General features: G+C 39.6%; 4 protein-coding genes and 1 non-coding gene across 14 annotated transcripts in view; all 5 read left to right on the plus strand.

The window, feature by feature from the left end:
- The first annotated feature begins 2 nt into the window (after positions 1-2).
- trnak-uuu (transfer RNA lysine (anticodon UUU)) lies at positions 3-75 on the plus strand. Its single transcript has one exon. It is a non-coding gene; the product is annotated as a tRNA-Lys (tRNA).
- Positions 76-135: 60 nt separating this feature from the next.
- On the plus strand, positions 136-2,751 carry LOC108901041 (hatching enzyme 1.2). Its single transcript, XM_018702369.2, has 9 exons — positions 136-612; positions 707-749; positions 840-902; positions 1,024-1,179; positions 1,310-1,427; positions 1,627-1,805; positions 2,020-2,101; positions 2,202-2,326; positions 2,447-2,751. Exons 1-9 carry the CDS (start codon positions 553-555, stop codon positions 2,464-2,466), a joined length of 846 nt encoding a protein of 281 aa, XP_018557885.1. The 5' UTR covers positions 136-552; the 3' UTR covers positions 2,467-2,751.
- Positions 2,752-3,498: 747 nt separating this feature from the next.
- On the plus strand, positions 3,499-5,570 carry hce2l1 (high choriolytic enzyme 2-like 1). The gene is made up of 9 exons (XM_018702372.2): positions 3,499-3,638; positions 3,739-3,790; positions 3,905-3,964; positions 4,053-4,205; positions 4,295-4,412; positions 4,500-4,678; positions 4,788-4,869; positions 4,959-5,083; positions 5,177-5,570. Exons 1-9 carry the CDS (start codon positions 3,567-3,569, stop codon positions 5,188-5,190), a joined length of 855 nt encoding a protein of 284 aa, XP_018557888.1. The 5' UTR covers positions 3,499-3,566; the 3' UTR covers positions 5,191-5,570.
- Positions 5,571-6,598: 1,028 nt separating this feature from the next.
- tra2b (transformer 2 beta homolog) lies at positions 6,599-12,017 on the plus strand. Of its 7 annotated transcripts, none has more exons than XM_051071824.1 (9): positions 6,599-6,745; positions 8,718-8,977; positions 9,215-9,465; positions 9,599-9,761; positions 9,988-10,176; positions 10,261-10,376; positions 11,309-11,431; positions 11,553-11,623; positions 11,722-12,017. In XM_051071824.1, exons 3-9 carry the CDS (start codon positions 9,344-9,346, stop codon positions 11,730-11,732), a joined length of 795 nt encoding a protein of 264 aa, XP_050927781.1. In that variant the 5' UTR covers positions 6,599-6,745; positions 8,718-8,977; positions 9,215-9,343; the 3' UTR covers positions 11,733-12,017. The 7 variants fall into 7 exon arrangements, with proteins under 7 accessions (XP_050927781.1, XP_018557990.1, XP_050927782.1 ...); XM_018702474.2 differs by having other exon boundaries at positions 9,320-9,465; XM_051071825.1 differs by having other exon boundaries at positions 8,718-8,953.
- Positions 12,018-15,477: 3,460 nt separating this feature from the next.
- igf2bp2a (insulin-like growth factor 2 mRNA binding protein 2a) overlaps positions 15,478-21,709 on the plus strand; it is a 46,550-nt gene continuing 40,318 nt past the window's right edge. The window contains exons 1-2 of one of the 4 annotated variants that reach the window (XR_007813611.1): positions 15,478-16,057; positions 17,309-17,369. Coding sequence is in view for 3 of the 4 variants with exons in the window: in XM_051071851.1 (XP_050927808.1) it covers positions 15,883-16,057; positions 17,309-17,369 (236 nt within the window). In the remaining variant the exon portion in view is untranslated. Of the gene's footprint in view, positions 16,058-16,091; positions 16,519-17,308; positions 17,370-21,709 lie in introns of those variants that run through there. The other 3 variants (XM_051071851.1, XM_018702361.2, XM_018702362.2) reach the window with 3 other exon arrangements.

The raw sequence follows: 21,709 nt of genomic DNA on the forward strand, positions 1-21,709 counted from the left end.
GAGCCCGGATAGCTCAGTCGGTAGAGCATCAGACTTTTAATCTGAGGGTCCAGGGTTCAAGTCCCTGTTCGGGCGATAGTATTTTTCTTCTCTCACAGTGTATTTATTTCAAGAATATATTGTTCGTGCGAGTTTTGCGACGATTTCTCTTCATCTGATATGAGCTGCGTAACGCTTCAATGTAACTGCTGGTAAGCTTAACTTCAGCAGAAACAAAACAGCACTCCTGCTGCATGTATAATACACCTATAGCCCTAAAATTGCCCCAGAGCTGTGCCAAACATTAAACCGTTTAATTTAAAGCTAGTCATTGAAGTGCAGCTGTTATTACACACAGTGAGACCTCACATTATCCTGCTGTTGGAGTTGTTGTTTATGAAAGAATCTAACTAATTTGAGGATTAAACTCACTCACAAACAAATAACAGCAACCCTGTAATTTACCCGAGATAATCATGGGTATTATCCCAGGATAGTGATTGGGAACACCTATAAAGCTAGGTGTTAGTGCAGGTAAAATGGCAACACTGAAGACATTTCTGACCAGCAAAGATGGACCGGATTATCCTCTTGTGCATGGTTTCCACCTGTCTCTCAGCTGTACATACTCAGGTAAATTTGCATGGGATTGGAGTGGGACTGCGATTTAAAACGTTTGACAACAGCTTGCAACAGAATTGCAAACAACTTTCTGTTCTCTTTGCAGAAATTTTTGTTCAGCCCAAAATGGGGACCCATTGGCTATAAAGGTAAATACAATTTGGATTTGATCAAATGTTAATGTAAGTGTGACTGCAGGAAAAGCACACTCATGCTGACTAATAACTCTTCTTTTTAAGAGCGTGAGGAGCACGGTGATGGGACAGCAATGGATGAAATCATTAAAGCTAATGAGTTCCAAGGTAAGTTGCACACAGTTTACTTGAATTCTTTTGCAGTTTACACAACATATTGTAACAAAAGAGCTCCTGCTGTCCTGTCTACAGTTCAATTAAATTCAATTTCCTCTGATTTCTGTCTCAGCATCCCGAATCATTGACGGCACCACCAGTCTCAGAGAGGGAGACATTGCTGTTTCTGCTGGAAGGCGGAACAAAGTCTGCTTTGCACGGAGCTGCCTCTGGTCTAAGTCGGTGGATGGACATGTCTATGTTGCATACAGGCTCTCACCTGAATACTGTATGTTTTTAACTTTTCTAAATATAATAAGTGTGGTACATTAGAGTCTAATACTTTTTAAGATTTACCAACATTGTTTTCAGTGACTTATAAATTGGTTCTGCTCCATTACATCTAAACCAATGAACAGCTGAAATGGAGACAAAGCTGATCAAGAAAGGGATGGAGAACATAGAGGAAGGTACTTGTGTGCGGTTTGTTCCTCGGACTCACCAGCGAGACTACATTGACATCCAGCCAAAGTCTGGGTGAGAGCCTTTGTCTGGAAAGTTTAATAGTTTTTGTTTTTAAAAATGTTACTCCTCAGGCAAAATGTTTTTCTGCGTGGTGATGTGAAATGCAGAGGTGAGTAGCAGCAGTTGTTAGAAATATGAGCAGAGTTACTTTTCCTACTTTGAGCTTTTCTAATGATGTGCTCTGTGTCTGGGCATGTGTGTCTTAATCCAGGTGTTGGTCCTACCTTGGTGCGCGTGGTGGAAGACAGACCGTATCTCTCCAGAGCCCCGACTGCCTCCAAGTCGGAGTGATTTCCCATGAATTCATGCACGCCCTGGGCTTTGTGCATGAGCAGTCTCGCTTTGACCGGGACAACTATGTCACCATCATGTGGCCAAGCATTTGGAGGGGTAATTTCAAAGGGGCGGGAAGGGGGGTGGCACTTGGGGAATGAACTCTCCACCAACGGTAAATTAAAGAATATTTTCAATTAACAGTATTTGTGTACCAATTTTCAAAACAAAGATGTAAAATGCTTTACATTGTATAACAAAGCAACAACAACAAAAATCTGGACGAATGCTCTTGATTATTAAGTATAAACTATTTTCCCATTTCCAACAGATCGTCTGAGGAATTTTGAAAAATTCAAGACTGACAACCTGGACCTACCATATGACTACGGCTCAATCATGCACTTTGGGATGTAAGTTATGTAACGTAGATTCAGATCAATGAATAATATTGTGGCTATAATTTATGTATTATAATGTAATACATGTATATGTGTGCTTGTGTGTGTTCAGGTATGCTTACTCTCAGGATGGGGAACCAACCATTGTTCCTAAGAACAGCAAGAACATAAAGTTGGGCCAAGCATCAACTCTCAGCCACATTGACAAGCTGAAAATCAACAGGCTTTATAAATGCGGTTGGTAACAAATATCCTGAACTAACCTCCAGTAATTATTTTCAGCAAAAGGGGCAAATAATACTGGAGATGTCCCTCACTGTCAAATGTTTAATTTTCTTTCTGTCTCTCTCTGCATAGGTACCAAGGATGATTATTAACCAAACTGAGTTGGGGTGAAACAGGAGTGTGCTGGAGGCGAATATATGATAAATTGATATTAAATCATGGAAACAATTCCAATAAAGAGTGATTCAAGCTTTCTGTCAGCATCTCTGTCTGCATGCAATTGTATGAATTTAAACAAGATGTCTTGCTTATGTTGAGAAGATTGAGAAGGTTATAATAAAGTGGTGAAGTGTCACTATCTATCCTATATGAACAGCATAGGTCATTTCATAAATCACTCAGAAATTACTTGAATTTTAAAAAAATGTATCCCTGCTTGCATGCAGGCTTTCCACTACAGTAAAATAAAGTATTTGAAGAATTAAAACGTGGGTCATGTGATCACATTAAATGAGAGATATTTATCCATTTTTATCAGATGAATCCTAAAAAGAATTACTCACCTGGATTAATTAAGAAGCAGTTTGTGGTATGGCAGGTTATGTGCAAATCCATAATACCCTTAATTCAGATTTCAAATGCTATAGTGTTAATGTTTTTGCAATAACCATGGAAGATTAAATAAGATGCTACCCCATTAAATTCCTCCTTCAGTCACTGTCCTTCAAATTGGCCCCTTGATAAAAATAGAAATAATATTTGGAAGAGGATAAAGTTTTGTTTTTATATATTTACCTATGTAACAAAATGATTGCTGTCAACACAGTTATCAACTGAGTTTATCACAAAATCACTGGTTGCCAGTTCAGTCAGACACAAATTGCTGGTCTGTTGGACTGGGTGGACAGTTATTCTCCCGCTAGCATCTGCTGAGTTGTTGCACATCCAGCAGCAAAACACCTTTGAGCGTCTCATTTCTGAAAGTGCTGAATCTTAACACGCGATAAGTACAGGGCACAAGCGAAGGTCAGCATCAGGACCACCTGTTACGGCTCAGCAGTGGACTTGAGTAAATTACATAGACTGGATGATGAGGGGTCTTAATCATGCTTCATCACAGAACATGTGCCCAATCAGTACAGAGCACAGGAGGAGAAGTGGGTATATAGATTCAGTGGTGGTGAGGAGTTCATTGAGCTCTTGCATCGGACGACCGCAGACTGAAACTCGTACACCAATCTGAAACACAACAATGCATTCTACCATGATCCTCCTGGGTGTCCTCCTTGGCTTGCTGACCCAGGCGTACACTCTACCTGTTAAGGTCAGTACCAAGAGAAAATATTCCGGATCAGACCCCCTTTTTTAGTTTTGTTGTGCTTTCAAACCAAACTATATTAACACCCTCCTCCTTTGTATTACAGAATTCTACAGGAGTACATGAGGGAAAAGTGAGGTTGAAAAGGAAATACTCAGGTGGGCTCTATATAATCTACTTTTACACCATGTATGTGAATAATATCTACATTTTTAGGATAATTCTTACTATGGAAAATAGACTCTTAAAACCTTTAATGTTTTTGCGTTCAGATGAAATCACAGACCGTGAGGAAATGAATGTAATGGATCAAATCCTGGAGGTCAACAGCAGTGAGTAAGCTGTAGATTATAAAAAAATCTATTGATTTAATTTTTTTAGTATCTATCATGGACTTAATACAGTGGTTTTCCTCCTAAGGATTGCGAGCCCCTAGAGGACTGACATTCAGAGAGGGAGACATTGCCAGCTCATACATACGGAGTGCGATAACCTGCCCTGGCAATGCCTGTCTGTGGCCTAAATCAGTTGATGGATTTGTTTATGTACCATACATCCTCTCTCCACTATATGGTATGAATCTTCATATTCAAAGAGGTGTCAGAAAGGCATTTGCAGTTTGAATCTTTCTGCAAATTGTTTTTTTTATTTTTTTATGATAGACGACATGGACAGAATCACCATAGAAACTGGGATGCAAGACATTTCCTCTGGAACATGCATTAAATTTGTTCCACGCACTCACGAAGGCAGCTTCCTTGACATTCAGCCAAGATATGGGTGAGTGTGACTGCGACACGCTGCTTTTTGTGTGTGTGTTGGTTTTGCACTGTACTGTCACATGTAATTTTTGTTCTGTACCCCAAGCTGCTGGTCATTTCTGGGGCAGACTGGGGGAAGCCAGACCTTGTCACTTCAGACTCCTGGGTGCATGTGGTCAGGAGTGGCCGCCCACGAGTTCATGCACGCTCTTGGTTTTGTACATGAGCAGTCCCGCTCAGACCGAGACCACTATGTGACAATTGTATGGAAAAACATCATGCCAGGTGAGGATGAATGATCCCCTCACAACATTATGTTACTGCAATCAGAAAGCCTATTTTTTAACCTGACCAGAATAGATCTAATGTGCTTTGTTTTCTTGCATTTTGACAGACCACATCCATAACTTCAGGAAACAAGTGACAAACAATCTCAACAGCCCATATGACTACAGCTCTATCATGCATTATGGAAGGTGAGCTGCTCTTAGAGGCAAAATAATTACAGGTTTTTCATGTTTTCCTGGGGCGTTACCACCATATACTTTATGCATCTTTGATCCAGATACGCTTTTTCTGAAGATGGTGGACCAACAATAATCCCAAGACCAGATCCTTACATTCCCATTGGCCAGCGAGATGGACCCAGTGCTCTAGATCTTCATAAAATAAATGTCCTTTATAACTGTGGTAGGTGAACTTACACATATATTGGCATTTGTTGAAAATTATTTCTTTCATTAAATTTTTTTTTTTTTCTCTCTCTCTGCACTCCCTCTATAGGTGCCAATGAGTAACTGGATCCAGAGCAGTGCTTTCTGTTATTCTGCCATATCTGTTAAATCTGCTCTCAGGTCATGTCAGATGGTTCATTATAAGTGCTGATCTTCAGCAGATTATATGGGAAACTATCAATTTTTAGTGATTTTATTCTTCTTTATTAATATCACTAATTATTATCCCAAATTCTAGTCTGAATACAATCCACTAAAGCGCCATAAAATTATCATAAAATGAACTAAAGGAACCAGTGAGAACTGAAAGCTGCTGCAGACTGAAACACCAGTTCTTGCATGGCTGCTGCTGCCAATTAAATCACTGCATCCACTCTCTGAATGATGTTGCTCCATTTTTCCATTTTCTGCCTCCTCCTCAGCTTCTGCTTACTTTCAATAAAGAAAATGCAACAGTAAGAGTTATGGTCTGTTTTACATACTACTTTACTATGTCTTGCTGATGTGATCTTTTTCCGTTCGGACCCATCTGAAAATAGCAGCTCCCTTTATGTGCATTCACACATGTAGAATGATTGAAGTTTTATTAAAACAAAAAGTGGGGAAATATATCTTCTACTGTACCAAACCATTCAAGTTTCAGGAGTTTTAAATCTGACAAAGCATAGAAAGTACCCCTCAACCCCTGCCCCCATACTTTCTTTTTGACCGCAAGATAGCAGTCATTTTCTGCTCTTCACCCTGCCTTGATAAAATTGTGGTGGAAAAGGAATGCAAGGCAAAGACACACAGCAAATAACAGATAGCAGGAGCAGATAGTTAGCAGTATGGTGTTAATTGAATCCATTAGTTGACAATGTGGAAAAAATACTTCTGTTCTGAAATATTCTCTTATTGGCTCAGAGGCCATAAAATGATCAAACTGTTATAATAATGAATTATCATAATTAACAATAATTATTATGAATGTGCTAAGTTTGAAAACTAAATTGTTGCAAAAAATAGATAGATAAATGTATTCTTTTCTTTTATCATATGCCATGATGAGTGGCTTTGACTAATTATTGTTTTTTGAAGGCTTAAAAGCCACATATTTAATTTAGAGGACAATTTGGTGAGTGGTGGGGACTTGACATACATGAAACAAATATGCAGTAGGTATTATTAAACTTTTTGCTTGATTGTAAATCTCACAAGGTACACTGCAATCTCAAAACGACCTCCAAACCATAGTCTGCAACATTTTGTTTAACAGATTTAAAATATCGACATGAATCTTAAAACTCATTTTCCTTACAGCTCTGTTATGTTGTCTCCTCTTTTACTCACTGAGAGTTAATTTAAGGGCAAGTGTGGTTTTCTTAATGAGGCTCGTTAAGGAAACTATAAGAGTACATACTGGAAGAATGCTGATGCTTATTATGGTCAGGTTCCTGTAGCATGGCATCTCTCTCATGATCCAAATCCAGGCAAAACCTGAGGGAGGAGCTACTGTTTACAGTCGCTGCTGCTTTATACACACACACACATACACACACACACGTACTGTAGATCGTTGTTAGCTGCCACTTTAATATATTCACCGTCATTTAAAATGAGCGATAACGACAAAGGTCGGGTACGTATGAGCTTTGTTAAGGCTTTGTCTGTAACAGCTAACTTAAAAGTGACTCGACTGCACGGAGCTGAAATGTTATGTTGGCTAATACTGGTTAGCTAACGTTAGCTAGCTAGCTCAACCCTACAGTCCTAATCAGTTATTTACATTATCATAATTTTGACGATCTAACATTATCGTTAGCACATATAAAGGAAACAGTAGCGTTTGCCAATAGTCTGTAGCTAGTTGGCTAACTGTAGCCTGTGTTAGCTAGATCTCAGGGCCTGTCTGAGTGTACGAGAAATCCAGCACAGAGGCTAAAACGTTAATGTTAGCTTCAGGCGTTACTGGTCAGGCAGCCTAACCAGTTATTAAAAAGAAACTGGTGGATAATCAGAAGGACAATTAAGCGTTAATTCTATTTTTTTTGAAAGGGCAATTACAGCTACGTTGTTACATAATGTTTAACATCAGTTAGACTTCTTAAAAATATTGAGAACAGGTTAGCTGTCTGCAGAAACTAATGGGGTAATGAAGTGGTAGTAAACTGTATCTGGAAATAGTACATAGTTGGAGTGATGTGAATTTCTGTTTGCTAACAGTAATCATAGTGTGTCATAATGGTTTATCTTATTTACAATAATGCGACTATAATCTTAACAAGAAAGAAAAAACGAAAGAAAACAAAACAAACGGCCTCAAGATCTCCTCTTATTCATTTGCATTAACTCCCTCATTAAGCATTTGCATTATATCTTGGCAACATAGTGATATCATACTGCCACTAGCAGGTAGTCAAACAGAGGGTGTCTACATCCTACAGAAGAATACCCCATATACTGCTCTGTGCAAGTCCCATCTAGCATGCACTGCACTATGAAAGAGTTTTATGACGTCTCTGAAAACATGTCTTTGAATTTTGCTCACAGGCTCAAATATATTTAAAAGGGAAAATGACATTTGGTTTAGACTAAGTCTGTGAGGAGATCAGTTTATAAGAACATATTTGGCCTTCATTTTCCTGTATGTATTTAAGGATGTAATTGACTCAAAACCTTTTTGAACCAGCTTGTTCTGTTTCACATTTGTTATTTCCCTATAGACACTGTTGCCCACATTGACTGTGGACATGCAGGTCATAGCAACCTAATATTTTTTCACATCAGCCTCTAGAACATGATCATCTAGAACTGGTTTCATGTGGTTGTATTGACTGATAGGGAAACCTCACAAGAACTTCAGCTTATGTAATAAAGATTTGCCCCTGAGGTTTCCAAGCTGTTTTATCAGCACCAATGATGCGAGTCAATACAAATGAGTGGCAGCCACATCTTGAGGTCGTTTGGGCTAATTTAAGCCTAGATTTATTTGAAAATTATGAAGGCATTGTTGAGCAGGGATTCACATTCAGTGGTTTGAAATACATTATGATGCCTTAAAGGCCACTTGGAAGAGATTAGGTCAACATGATTCATTTGGGCATGTACATTTCAAGAAGAATCACACTATGTTTAAAGCAAAAGAGACTGACGTGCAAGAATGAAAGGTAATTGTGTAAATATAGTTCATATTATTCTGTCCCAACTTGTGTATAGGACAGTATTGTTTGTTCTCTTCTCCTGATGTGCAGACGGCCTGTCAAAGTGGCAAGACGCAACGAGAATGGAAAAATCAGATGAACATGTGTTCACATGCTTACCTTTCAGTTTAGGCAGCAGTTTTCATTTTCAAGATAATCACACCTTCCTGTGCTGATTTTTGTACCTACAGTGCTTTATATACTTTTAAGTGAAAGTGGCTGATAGGACATAACAGTGAATGTAGAACCACTGAAAGTGAAATATTTATAAAACTAACACTAAAGATTTGTATTATGTGGTCTGAAACGTTCCCATGCATGTCATAAGATCGTAATAACACATTAAAAGTTGAATGAGGGTGCGGTTTTAATTGTAGTCATATATTCTTCATCCTTTTCTTTTTCATAAAGGTTAAGGTCGGACGAAGAAAATGCAGAAGAAGTCTCATGTCCTCTTTATTTTCAATAATATGAAGCTCAGATGTGTGAAGCTGAATTGTTGAATGCATGCTAAAACATGAGGAGGGAAGAAGTATGGGCAGTGTGTGAGATGGGGGAAGTAAGAAGAAGTAAGACAATTGAAGAAAGAAGAATAATGTGAAGTAATGAAGTTACAGAAATGAAGTTAAGGAAGTAATCTGGATAAGGTCACTGCGCTAAGTAATTCTCTGGTCTGTTTGTCAAATGCGTGCATGTTCTTTTTCTTGAATTCAACACATTCATTAAAATCATTACAGATTTTACACAAGTGACAAATTTCTGTTTTTTCATCATGTTGACAATTTAATTATACTGATTAATGTAATCGTACTGATGTCATATTATCCATGGCTACACAAAATAGCATTAACCTGCATTCCTAGTTCACAATCCAAAATTCTTTTTTTCCTTTTCTGTACTCTTCACAGGATAATAGTAATTCTTAACTACATAGAAATATTTAGGCAAATGAGGCAGATTTGTCCTCTCATTGGAGCTGAAAAGATGCGTGTTGGTGTGTGTGGTCCGTTCAGGAGTCTCGCTCTGCATCCAGGAGCATGAGTCCACGTGGCTCAGGGAAGTCGGCAAGCCGCTCCCCGGCTCACTCGCCAGCCCACTCAAAAGATGGCTCCCGCCACTCCCACTCCAAATCTCGGTCCCGGTCCAGGTCAAAATCTGGGTGAGTCTTCCCTATCAGTTGTCAGACAGGATATGAAGATGCTAGTCTGTCTTTTAAAGCAGCCATAGAAGAGTTGGATGGGAATAGCCATATAGCCAGTGTTTATGTTGAGGTATCGTTTCTGTCTGTGCAGGTCCCATTCCCACCGTGGTTCACGCAGACACTACAGCAGATCTCGTTCCCGCTCAAGGTCCTATCATCGCCGATCTCGTAGTAGGTCTTACAGCGGAGAGCGACGGCGCAGGAGCCACAGCCGCTCACCCATGTCCAATCGCCGTAGGCACATCGGCAACCGTGTAAGTGCTCAATGGCTCTTATTTTTAAAATGTATCCACATTGCCTGTGCTCTTGTATGAAAGGTGAATTTTTGTTCGCAAACAAAGCAATGTACTTGTAGCATTTTATATCTGTCTAATATTTAAAACAGCAACTTGATTAGTTTGAGTACTGATGGTCTCTTTTAATTGATGATTGCATCAAATAATACTCATATCCAGACCTTAATGTCTTTAAAAATTACAGGCGAATCCAGACCCAAACTGCTGCCTGGGAGTGTTTGGCCTGAGCTTGTACACCACAGAGAGGGATCTGAGGGAAGTCTTCTCTAAATACGGCCCCCTGGCGGACGTCTGCATTGTGTATGACCAGCAGTCGAGGCGCTCCAGGGGCTTTGCCTTCGTTTACTTTGAGAACACAGGTGATGCTAAAGAGGTAAGAATATGAGTTAGCAAAAGCCTCAGCCAGAAAATGTTGCAGAAATATTTTGTGCTAATTTATATGTTTGTTGGCTGCCAGGCAAAGGAACGAGCCAATGGCATGGAGCTGGATGGTCGTAGGATCAGGGTAGACTTCTCCATCACAAAAAGACCTCACACCCCAACCCCCGGAATCTACATGGGCCGACCCACGTAGTAAGCCATCTGGACCATATTGAGTGTTCATTCATGTTACCACATTTCATGTGGTGTTTCTAATGTGGTGTGCTTTTTTTTTTTTTTTTTTTAACCCAAGATCTATTTAAGATCTAATCCATCAAAGAGAAAGATCAGTGCGTTTTTAATTTTATTAAGTAAGTTTTGCAAGTGGCCAAAATACTGTTTCCTCTTAGAGGCAAATATTTTTGTAATTTAATTGTAAAGCAAGTTTTAAACAAATACTGAAGTTTTGGAAAAGTTATGGACACAAACATCAAAATCATCCAGTTCAGTGTCACACAAATGGACTAAAGTCACCGGCATTATTTTCACAAATCAGAAAAAAACAGAACAATATTGGGCAGTTGAGTGCTCTTGGGCTATCCGTCAGTGGTCACTTCAGTTCAGTTTAATTAGGGGTATTAATTAGCTGAAAAAGATATGGGTAGGCGTTTAATTGCCGAAGTTAATTTCCTCAAGAATTTTATGTTTCAGAAAAGAACATTTTAACTGATTAACCGTTATCAGAGTTACAAAATAAACACAAACCAGAGCCCTTGCAACTTACAGATGTATTGTTAGTTTGTTGAATGTCTATTTGTACAAAATTTTTACTTGGTTGAATTTAAGGCTTGTTGTTGTTTTCTGGTAAAAATAGTCATTGGTAAAAAAAGAATCTTATTATTCTGTTTTCATAATATTGAAAAAAAAAAAAACTTTCTAGACACTGATTGAATTGTATTTATTTTCCCACATAAATGCAAACGTAGGAAGTACGTTGTAGAGGCTTCCTGAATGTTGGCTTTACCATATGCCAACCTCACATACATAGCTTAATAGTTTGCTACATGTACAGTATCGTGTTTTTTCAGTTGGAAATGGAGAAGTAAAATAAGACATACAACTAAATATTTTCTTTGTCTGTGCAGCGGTGGAGGTGGTCCCAGCGGTCCTCGGCGTTATTCACGTGACTACGACCGTGGGTATGATCGCGGGTACGACAGAGGCGGCTATGATCGCTATGATGACAGGGACTACTACAGATCATACAGGTAACGATCTCAATCCTTCAAGTAAAGATTATCATTGAGACACTGATTCTTAGCTGGTGCTATTATAGAAATATAAATACCCTCTGAAGTTGACAAAAATGTTCATTTTGAATTGTTTCAGAAGACGATCTCCATCACCATATTACAGAGGGGCTTATAGGTCTCGTTCCAGATCACGGTCTTACTCTCCCCGTGAGTCTTTCCCATAAATTATCAGCTGTTTGATTAATTATGATTCAACAGGTTGCAGTGTGTTGGGGTTTGTCTCATGACTCTGTTTTGTTTAATAGGTCGCTATTGAACATCATGGTCAAGCAAAATCCCCTCTCCTCCGAAGCACAGACAGGAAATGTTTGAGTGATGAGATTGATTTCACAATAGATGTCCTTTCTTCAGGTGATCTTTTCACTTCTGTTCGCCAACATGACCAGTACATTTAAACTGACTCAACACGTGTTTTTTTATTTTGAATGTATAGGCAACCCCTGTCATAAATGTTATATTAATATTTAGATTTTTTTGGATACAAATTGCGTGAAAATTCATCTTTGAACAGATTAAAAGAGAGATGCATTTTTTCCACTTTGACTTGTGTCCTTCCTGACTGCACATTGTCTCAAAAACATTTTCTGTCGCAAGGCTGTTCTAATAAAGGCAGGGATGCATCAAGGCTGTCGTCTCACCACATTGTGCTAATCTCTGCAGAATTTTACTTCTCTCAGCCCTAACAATAGGAACTGCGATGCATGTGGATGCCACATTTTTTGTGCTATTTAACTGAGTTTTTCTGGACAGCCACTATTAAACTGTCAAATCAACAAATGAATAATGATAATGGGCAGAACATGAGCTCACATATCAAGTCTCAAATGCCTTCCTCTTAGAAACTATAAAAACAGACAAAGTGGAGCCAAGCTACTGGTGAAGCTCTTACAAAATACATCTAGAGTGACAATTTGATAATGTCAAATACTTCATCTTGGGTCAAAACACAGGTGTTGTTACATCCATCCATCGGGCAAGATGAGTTTTCTTGAAATGTCAACACAAATTATATCACCTTGCATAACAGTATAAAGTGTCTCTATGAAAAATTGACCAGAAATAGCCCGTTAATTGAAACAGACTAGCATTTTAACATGGTTATCCAACTGATGTGAGAAAAATGGTGAGGCAGTCTTAGAATGGATTTGGCCAAGTGCTTTAGTAAAGTGTCAGCTTATCTAACAACCCATAGAGAGAATATTAGAGATGCATATTCCTTTAGCCTTGTTCCAGACCTCTGAATCACTGCCCACATTTCTGATGTTTTTTCAGCAATTCAAATAATAATGATGTGAAACAAAATGGCAGTTTGTCCAGCTTATATTCCCTTTACTACAACCTATAAATCTACGACTTAAATGCCACTGCTTATCAGGCTCAAATTTAAAGTGAACATGTATACATGTTGATGATGATTTGTTGTAACTCTTTATATTCCTTTAACAAACATATGACTTATCCACGAGTACATGCAGCTGAACAAGTACAGTGTTTACTGTTTCACTGTTCCCTCACCATGTGGTGAAGCAAGACCTGCCGAGCAGCGCCTGGCTGTGAGGAACTGAAGTCCAATATCTACCCCTACTGGGCACAGAGGAGTCCAAACCTGTTCAAGCATCCATGTCATAAAGTACAGTACAGTACATGACCAAATGTATGACTTCTTGGGGTCTTAGTTTATTGTAGTTTCTCAATTTTAGCTAGTAGTGCAAGAAAAAAAAATCTCAGATCTTCAAGTGTAATGTGTTTTTTGTTTTGATGAACCGTTTAAATAAAAGTGTCATAGTATTAGCATTGAAAGGTATCTGTTTCCTGAAAGATGTCAATGCAGCAATGTGTAGTTTCCAACTATTCTTTGTTTATTGCATTTAATAAGCTTTTCACCTTGTTTTGTTTGAGAAAAAGAAAATGTTATGAAGTAAATTCAGTTCAAGATTTCACTCAGATTTTCTACAAGCAGTAAAAGAAATATAATATATACTTGAATAAATGGTTAATTTACCATTTGTTTTATTGAACAACATAACAGAATAATGAAGCTTTGAGAGTCTAGATGTCAATAATAATGTGTAAACGACTGTTGTGTTTTATCCCACAGGGGATAGAACAGTATAACAACAAACTGTGTAAACTGTCATTTTAATTCCCTTTTAATCCTAGTTTGTGTTAATACTGTTGTTTGAATGGTTCTTTTACCTGATCCCCCTGTAGCCCCCCCCCCCCCCCGTTTAACAGTTTTTAACAGCTGTCCCCACCTTGGAAACTCCGTAAGCCTATTTATTTCCCTCTTTTACCACAAGTCTACATGTATGTATGTGTGTGTGTGTGTGTGTGTGTGTGTGTGTGTGTGTGTGTTGTTTGTTCTGGTCAGCAGTTCTCTCTGCGTTCCCGCAAATGTCACATCCCACCCAGTCCCGTTCATTTTCCTTTCTGAGTGGAAATCATTTTTGGGTGGCTGCATGATTTGACAGCATACTGACCTAAATGGGGACAGCATGTAACAGCAAAGGATGTAAACAAATCCCAAGTGTGCAGTGAAATTTTTCTACTTTGTGTTAATCTACTAGCAAAAGAAAAAAAAATAAATTGCTATTCAAATGGAAATGCACAGGTAAAGAAAGGTGAAAGCTAAAAGCAGTAATGGGATATTGTTCAATTTTTAGTTTAAAATGAATGTAGTAATGATTTACTGTAGTAAATGAGTTTTAAAATGAATGGGTAATCTGTTTGACCTCAGGTCTGAATGAGTTTCAGCTGGCAGCGGCAGAAAAGCCTACAACAACTGTGTTAGCATGTCATCAGGAAAGTAACTAAAGAGCTGTTTTGTAAATAGACCACAGCTTGGACATTCCTCTGTTCACACACTGACGTAAACAAGGAGAGGAATGGTCACTCCTGCTGCTGGCACTCTCTGCACTACAGTGGGGTGGCAGTAATGTTCCAAGGCACAGGCCAGTCACATGTAGAAACACTCAAGTGCTGCAGGCAAAGGCTCCTCCCCTTGGTAACTAGTGTAGGTACAAGACTACACATCCATGCAGGAGCACTGCAGCCTGCCCCCCCACCCCCACCCCCCTCCCTCGCCATGCAGCCGCAGCAATTCCCTCATATATTTCAGCTTTTGTTTTGAAATCCGCTTTACGTACTTCCTCAGTTTCCCTCCCAAACACACCCACATGCACACACCTACATCAAGAAAAAGGAAGGGGGGGGGGAATGCTATACCATGTATGTAGCCTGGAGTATGAGCTCAGACTGGCTGAGTGACACTGCATAGAGGGCGCCTCCTCCCTGCACAGGGCCAGGAATCCCCTCACTTCTCCTTATCAGCCTCTAAAAATAAATGTTTGCTCAGTTTTACATTTTGCTGTTGGATCTATTAGCACGATCCTCAGATGCAAACTGAGAGGGTCGCCGTGTTTAATAATATTGTGTAAAGTGCATAGGACATAGGTTACATGCTGCAGGTCTGTGCCCTTTGACGGTGGCCCCTGGTCAGGCTTGTATAGGGGGCCACCACCAAAATGTAGAGTAGGTTATTTCTGCACCAGGACGACATTTACAAGAAGAGCTGCTTTTAGGTTTCACTTTACGTACTGTTTGGAACCCTTCATTATTTATTTATTTATTCATTCATTTTTATACTTATATTTTTTATACCGTTTTATAATTGTTGCCAAACACTGCAACATCATGAATAAATATTATATCTGGTGTTTTTATTACAGGATAATATCTCCAACAGACGTCCACGGCGAGGTTTGGACCCCCTGCATACGCCGCTCCATAAATCCATATTTCTGTATTGGCCATAAGTAAATAAAAGGCGAACTGTGAGGATCAGTGACACTGTTTGGGTCGACTAGTACAGTGACAGCGACTTGATTTTCCACACAGTAGCCCTTTTTCACTCCCCCAGCCTGGAGGGACCCAAGGCACGGCCCTTATTATGATTTGATGAAATAACCCTTCTGCCTCCTTTAAGCCCATCCCTTTGCTGAATGTACCCAGTGATCATCATGCCACTTTCATACCCTAATGCACTTTCTACGCTGGGAAAGCAGGAGTGATCCCACATGCACCTCCAAATATTTTTTTTCTTGTGATTTTAAGGGAGATTTTATTTAGAGGCGGTGCTTGTTGGCTCCAGAGTAGCGTCGTAACGACACTTTTTTTCCCCAGTCCTTGTTAAAAGAGTTTGACCAGGGCCAGAGTTGGTGCTGGGGGGTCGCCTATAGCTTAGTAATTTCCTGGGGGGTAATTGTCGCGTTTTTAAAAAAAAAATCCCAGCAGATTTTTCTATTTTATTTTTTATTTTATTTTTATTTTTTATTTTTCTACTTCTCTGAATATCGCCACTCTCACTCTTAAGATCTGATACCCTTCGAGATTTTTCCTTTCAGATCATGAACAAACTATATGTTGGGAATTTAAGTCCTTCGGTCACTGTCGAGGACTTGAAACAGCTCTTTGGGGAGAGGAAGCTGCCAGTGGCCGATCAGGTCCTACTGAAATCCGGCTATGCTTTTGTGGACTTCCCCGATCAGAACTCGGCCATAAAGGCTATAGAGACTCTTTCTGGTAAGTGTGGATTTGATAAGTGATGCTGCTGGTGACAGGAAAAATTCACAGCGAGTCGAACTGCGAGATCGGATTATTTAAAAAAAACAAAAAACAAAAAAACAAACAAAAAAAAAAAAAAACCAACACAGACACACACAATAGCTCAGGGTGTCCGAAATGTGAAATATTTATCATTGCTTGTGTTATTTTCCTTTGCTCGGGACAGTGTTTTTGCGATCACATCCGTGTGTGCCATCAGAGTTTAGATGAACGCTCAGTCATGCACGCTCCAACAAAAATTGGATAAATTATCGATCGCAGGACACACTCAGGGCTTTGGTGCCCGTTTGCCTAAAGAAAACAGGAGCCGTCGTAACGCAATTAACGCGCACAATAACCTATATTTTGGAGATTCCGATAGTGCGGAGCTATAGTTTGCAATCACCCGCTGGAATGTATGGGATGGTCTGATGGTTCGGGTAGGCATAATTATTTTTCACTTATTTTTTATCTTGATTTTATTAAAGAGAGCACGGCGAAGCGAGCGCGGAAAACTTGCCAAATCCATGTTCCTCTGGTGTCTGGGTATGTTTTTACGAGGTGTCTTGGAGGTGGGTCACGGGGGTCCGGAGGAAAGAGCTAATAAACAGGTAGCTGAGTGGGGGACGAGGTGAGACGCTAATTCCGTGCTGCGCCAGGCCACTCATAATAGTAACGAAAACCCGTGTTCAAGCTTCGCCGAGGAGCGCTTCAAAATTCGCCCCCCCCTCCTCTCTCTCTCTCCCTTCGGCTTGGGTCAACACGGAGAATTAAGAAAACACCTACCTACAATAGAAAGAGTACAAGTCATTCCCCCCTTTCAAACCATCTCTTCTTTGATGTTGCATTCTTTACTGAGAGCAGAAAAAAATACCCCTCATTGCACTGAGAGGGTTGTGGGAGTGGAAAGCATGGCTGCCCATTTCCCCCCACACTATATAAGCTTATCATGCTTCATTTTGGCGCCGATTTCCTCTATTGTGACCCACAAAATGACACATTGTGCTTGTTTGAATCTAAACGTATACACTTTATCCACCGCCTTGCGTACAACGCGCCCGTGTAGAGTACTTTTTTAAGGGGAGGGGGGGGAGGGGGGGTTGGCTGTTTGAATGGGGACGCACCTACTTGGTGAAGTGATTCAAAGTGTTGCTGTGTAGGCCTACCAGCTTGCATTGTTACTTTCATGACACACGCCTAATGTTACACTATCAATTTTCGTCCTTACAGGTAAAGTTGAGTTACACGGAAAGGTGATAGAGGTAGACTACTCTGTTCCCAAAAAACTAAGGTAGGCCTACAATCTGACACACACACGCAAAGCACACGCACACACACACACACACACTCTCTGACATTGAATCATACGCCTATACTGTGCCCCACGGCAGACTGTGTGACCTGTAGGCTTCCGCCGTGAAATATAGCAAGCAGCTTTTCCCCTGATTTTCTCGGCTTCTGTGTGTTATTTCTGCCACCAGTCTGTTTGTTGTTTCATTTCCTGGCGATGGAAGTGTAATTGCATGGTGATGAAACAAAAGAAAGAGGGCAACAAAGAAACAGTTTAGTCCCAACATCCGCAGAACACACGGTGGCTGCTGCCATATCGCGTGATCTGCAGCAAGGCCTATCTCACTGTAAAACATGGACACACACGCACGAGACACACAGTGCACGCATGTAACAATTTGATCTCAAATGAATCTCACGTATGTGCTGTCAACAAACTTTTCCATTTAGTGCTTCATGTGAATTCATTGTTTCTTCACGAGGCTGTTTTCCTATATGTAGGCGTTAAAGTTTCATTATTGACTGTAACACTGCAATGCACGACGAGATGCATACCAATCAGCTGAGCCTCTCCCCTGCTTACTGAATGCATGTGTGTGTGTGTGTGTGTGTGTGTGTGTAAATATATATGTCTGAGACACTGATTGTGTGTGTGAGGAGAGCGGGAGTTGGTTCGTGGGCTAATGTATAGGCCAACCGTCAACTCCGCAACCTACAACGGTGCTGTCTCGTTTTGTGCTTTTGTATCAGCTTGTCCACTCAGTTTGCAAACACAAGAAATCCAATTTGCTTGGGGGAAAAATAATTTAAACAAGCAGCATTTTCTTGTGCGTAATGCGTACTATAGTCACTCGTTTGTGGTAGATTGCGGAACCTATACTGTCTTAACACGTATAGAAGCGCCACGTTTCTCAACAATGCCCCTGGCTGTAGGGAAAGACTACATTGCGTGACAAAAAGGTAAATATTCAGGCCCCTTGCGGAGGAACACGTGACCCATACTTCATGCGTTTCCAGCATAGTCCTCCCCCTCCAGTGCAGGCTAGACTTTCCTGTATTACAGCTCTCGGTTTTATAGCTGTGCTGCACTGTGGAGGAAAAATATGTATGTTTCAAATGTGCAGTGATCGGGCTGCTATGCCGTTCCCTCGTTTTGTGGCTCGATTGAGAGCGTTTTGTATGCTGCAAAACGCAAAATGGTGTAGAAAAGCCTGCGCCACTCCCCACAGTTAATGTGCACGTAGGCCATGGCAATGTTGGGAGAGCCTCATAATGGCTGCCATGATGGCCTTGCACACTGCAGGGCCATAGGCGGAATCAGATGGAACAGATGTCCATACATGTGCCCGCATGTGTCCAATCGGCATGTGTGGAGCTGCTGGACCTGTATGCGTGTCCTGAACAGGCCTGTAAAGCGAAATCCTCGCCATATTAGCGAGGTCGACGTGAGTACAGCGTAAGGCACGTACAGGTGTTCATTTTGAAGCACAGAGTTAGTGTGAATCTGGGCGAAATCACACATGGAGGTGTAACTTCATATTATTTCCTCAAATCGTTTTAAAGTGATCATGCTTTTCTACAGTGATAATTTAATTTCACGTTTAAACATCTCGAGAGTTTTTCAGTCTCCGCTGTGAGCTCTGGTCTGTTATTGCAGAAATATTTACATTGTTTTTATCTCTAAAGCTTGAGATAAGTATTTTCGTCCTGCAGTGTGTAATGTATTGTCATAATTCAAAGGTATAGCAACGCAATGCAAGTTTCTCTTTTAAGGATTTTTTAAAAATTAATTCTCCTGCAGCCACAGACATGTTGAGAAATACACTTTATATTTAATAATATTAAAAAGCTAGAATACTCAAATTATATTTGCTTTATTTATGTTATTTCTACATTTTGTATTTAAATGATGATATAAATAATTATAGCTATTCTTATGCATTTGATTTTAAATATATGTGGTTACTATAGTGAAGTCATGGTTAAACAGGGCAGGGGCAGTGAACCAATGCTCAGCTTTTGTTTTGTGATTTAAGAAGTTGTGTGTGAGCTCAGTCTCACCTTCAGGCCTACTGGCTTTTCTTGGCTTTGTGAGGCTGCTGTAGTTTCAGCCGCTGTTTGCTGTGTTTGTATATTTGTGTATTTTTGCTGTGTTATGTTCTCAGCATGCTCATAGGCACAGTGGGATTAACAATTAAATTATGCCTATTTTTAATGACAAGAAACAATGACTGATCCTGATTTGTTGTGATAACATTTTGTTTGCTAATGAGCCTTCTTCTCTAAAACACTGGGCCTTGTTAAAGCAATTCTGAATAACCCAGAAAAGAAAAGGTGTGTGTTGTCTTGGTTTGGCTGTCCTATTTATGACTTAAATGTTATTTTACTTACATATATTTTATATTTTGATATTTCATACTGGTTCAGAGATGCCAGCTTGCATGTAATTTTACTTGGAGCTATTTTAAAAGAAGTAAAGTAGATTTTTGATTTTATTTGTAAATGCTTTTGAAGCTTCTTGTCGTGGAAAATACAGAATAATTAGTTGCACCCTATTAGTCATATTTCAAACTGAGTTTTTAGAATTAATAGGGTTATTTGTTTTAAAATGGATTGATTTGATCACTTTAATGGTGCTCTTATAATGCAGGTTAGTTTATACAAATTTCAGAGCTATGACAACTAATATTCAAAATTAATTGAATATTTTCATATTAGTGAGTAAAAACACAGAATCATACTTCTGGTGTATGTCTGTTGATTGTTATAATCACAAAAGTTTGATATATTCTTGTAGGTTTAAAATAAAAATTGTTTAATCCTTTGATGATGAAATTCTCAGTACAACAGAACTCATGAAACAGAGAAAATAAATATATTTATGTTCAATGATTATGAAAAATAATTATTTGTTTATTATTACTTACTGCCATTCATTATTTAATTTATATTGTCTAAATTTGATTGGAAGAATGACAATTAGTTTGAGGAGAAAATAACAGTTGTTTCATCATTCTTGCATTTTTGCTCATGTATTTTTTAATGGTGGCTTATTTTGATACTAGGAATCAGAAATGTGTTTCCCCTCCTTAATTAAGTTTCCTTGTTAAGCAAATCATGTGGGTGAGTGTCTTCTCATGCAACTCAAAAAGAAAGACAGTGATACAGGTGCTATAGAAGTGATATGCAGTGTTGCTTGACTATGAAATATGTGGTGAGGATGTGGAGAAAGCAGCTAGCCTGAGGCTCTTGCTATGAACATGATCAATATTCAGTTATCAGTATTAAGCATGTGAAGACAGTAGTGTTGTTGTTGTTGTTGTGGGATAGATGCAATTAAAGCTTCCTTCCTGCATAGTATACAGATTTGTTTACTTGCTTGTTTAGCAGTTGAGAGTAACAAAAGTAGACTTCTCTCCTCCTAATTGTCTCTCTACACCTTTGACTTAACCTGGAGTGAAAACGTGATGAAATAGTAGCCTGAGTAAATAGTAAGTGATGAACTTGTGCTAACTCTTGTATTACACTCCATTAGGCTGTATCACAATAAACACAAGTGGAACTGTTTGCAGTTTGCAGCTAATGTTGTTTGATAAAGCTAAATTGATTACAAGACCTCTTTCTTACAAAAGGATACAAACCAAGACATGGATGTAAACATCTGCATTGCACCACAGTGCTGCACATGCAGATGTGTGTGTTGGGTTGTCAGTGCACACTGAGTCAAAACAGCGAAATATGATAGCCATCAGTTGATCCACTCCGAATCCATTAATACTCCCCAGTTGATCCTGGGTGAAGGGGGAAGTTCTCCAATTCAGGCTCTGGTTCTGTCCGGAGTGATAGCAGGAGTCACTGCACTGCTCCCCTCTGAAAGCCGCTTCCGCTGCACCCTCCTCCTGACTCCTCACATCTCCTTTCACCTGTCTGAAAGGAGGTATCACGCAGAGGGATCTGTGGAGCAGATGCCCAAAGTGTCTCTCGTCTAAGTTCATTTTCTGTCTTAAAGAGCGTTGTCAGTGTCTTTTTAACTTATGGTTGGTCTGTGTCTTGTGAGAGGTGAAAAAGAGAGGACACGCCATGTTTTTGATCAGTTTAACTTTGGTCAAGCCCGCATGATATAAAATCATGCTCATGAGGTGTGGAAAATAATGGCAAATGAGGTAGCTCTTCATTAGCACTCCCCAGAAATGTATTAACTAAATGCTTTTATTTTGAGTGTGTTAAAGCACCTACATTTCAATTCTCCAAAGCTGCTAAATTTGTACAGCAATTATTAACTTTTTCACGAAAGTGGAGTAGTGTATTTTTCTCCTGAAGTGATAACAGACTTGCCAGTGC

The sequence above is a fragment of the Lates calcarifer genome, linkage group LG1 (assembly GCF_001640805.2).
Source record: "Lates calcarifer isolate ASB-BC8 linkage group LG1, TLL_Latcal_v3, whole genome shotgun sequence".
Lineage (NCBI taxonomy): Eukaryota > Metazoa > Chordata > Actinopteri > Centropomidae > Lates > Lates calcarifer.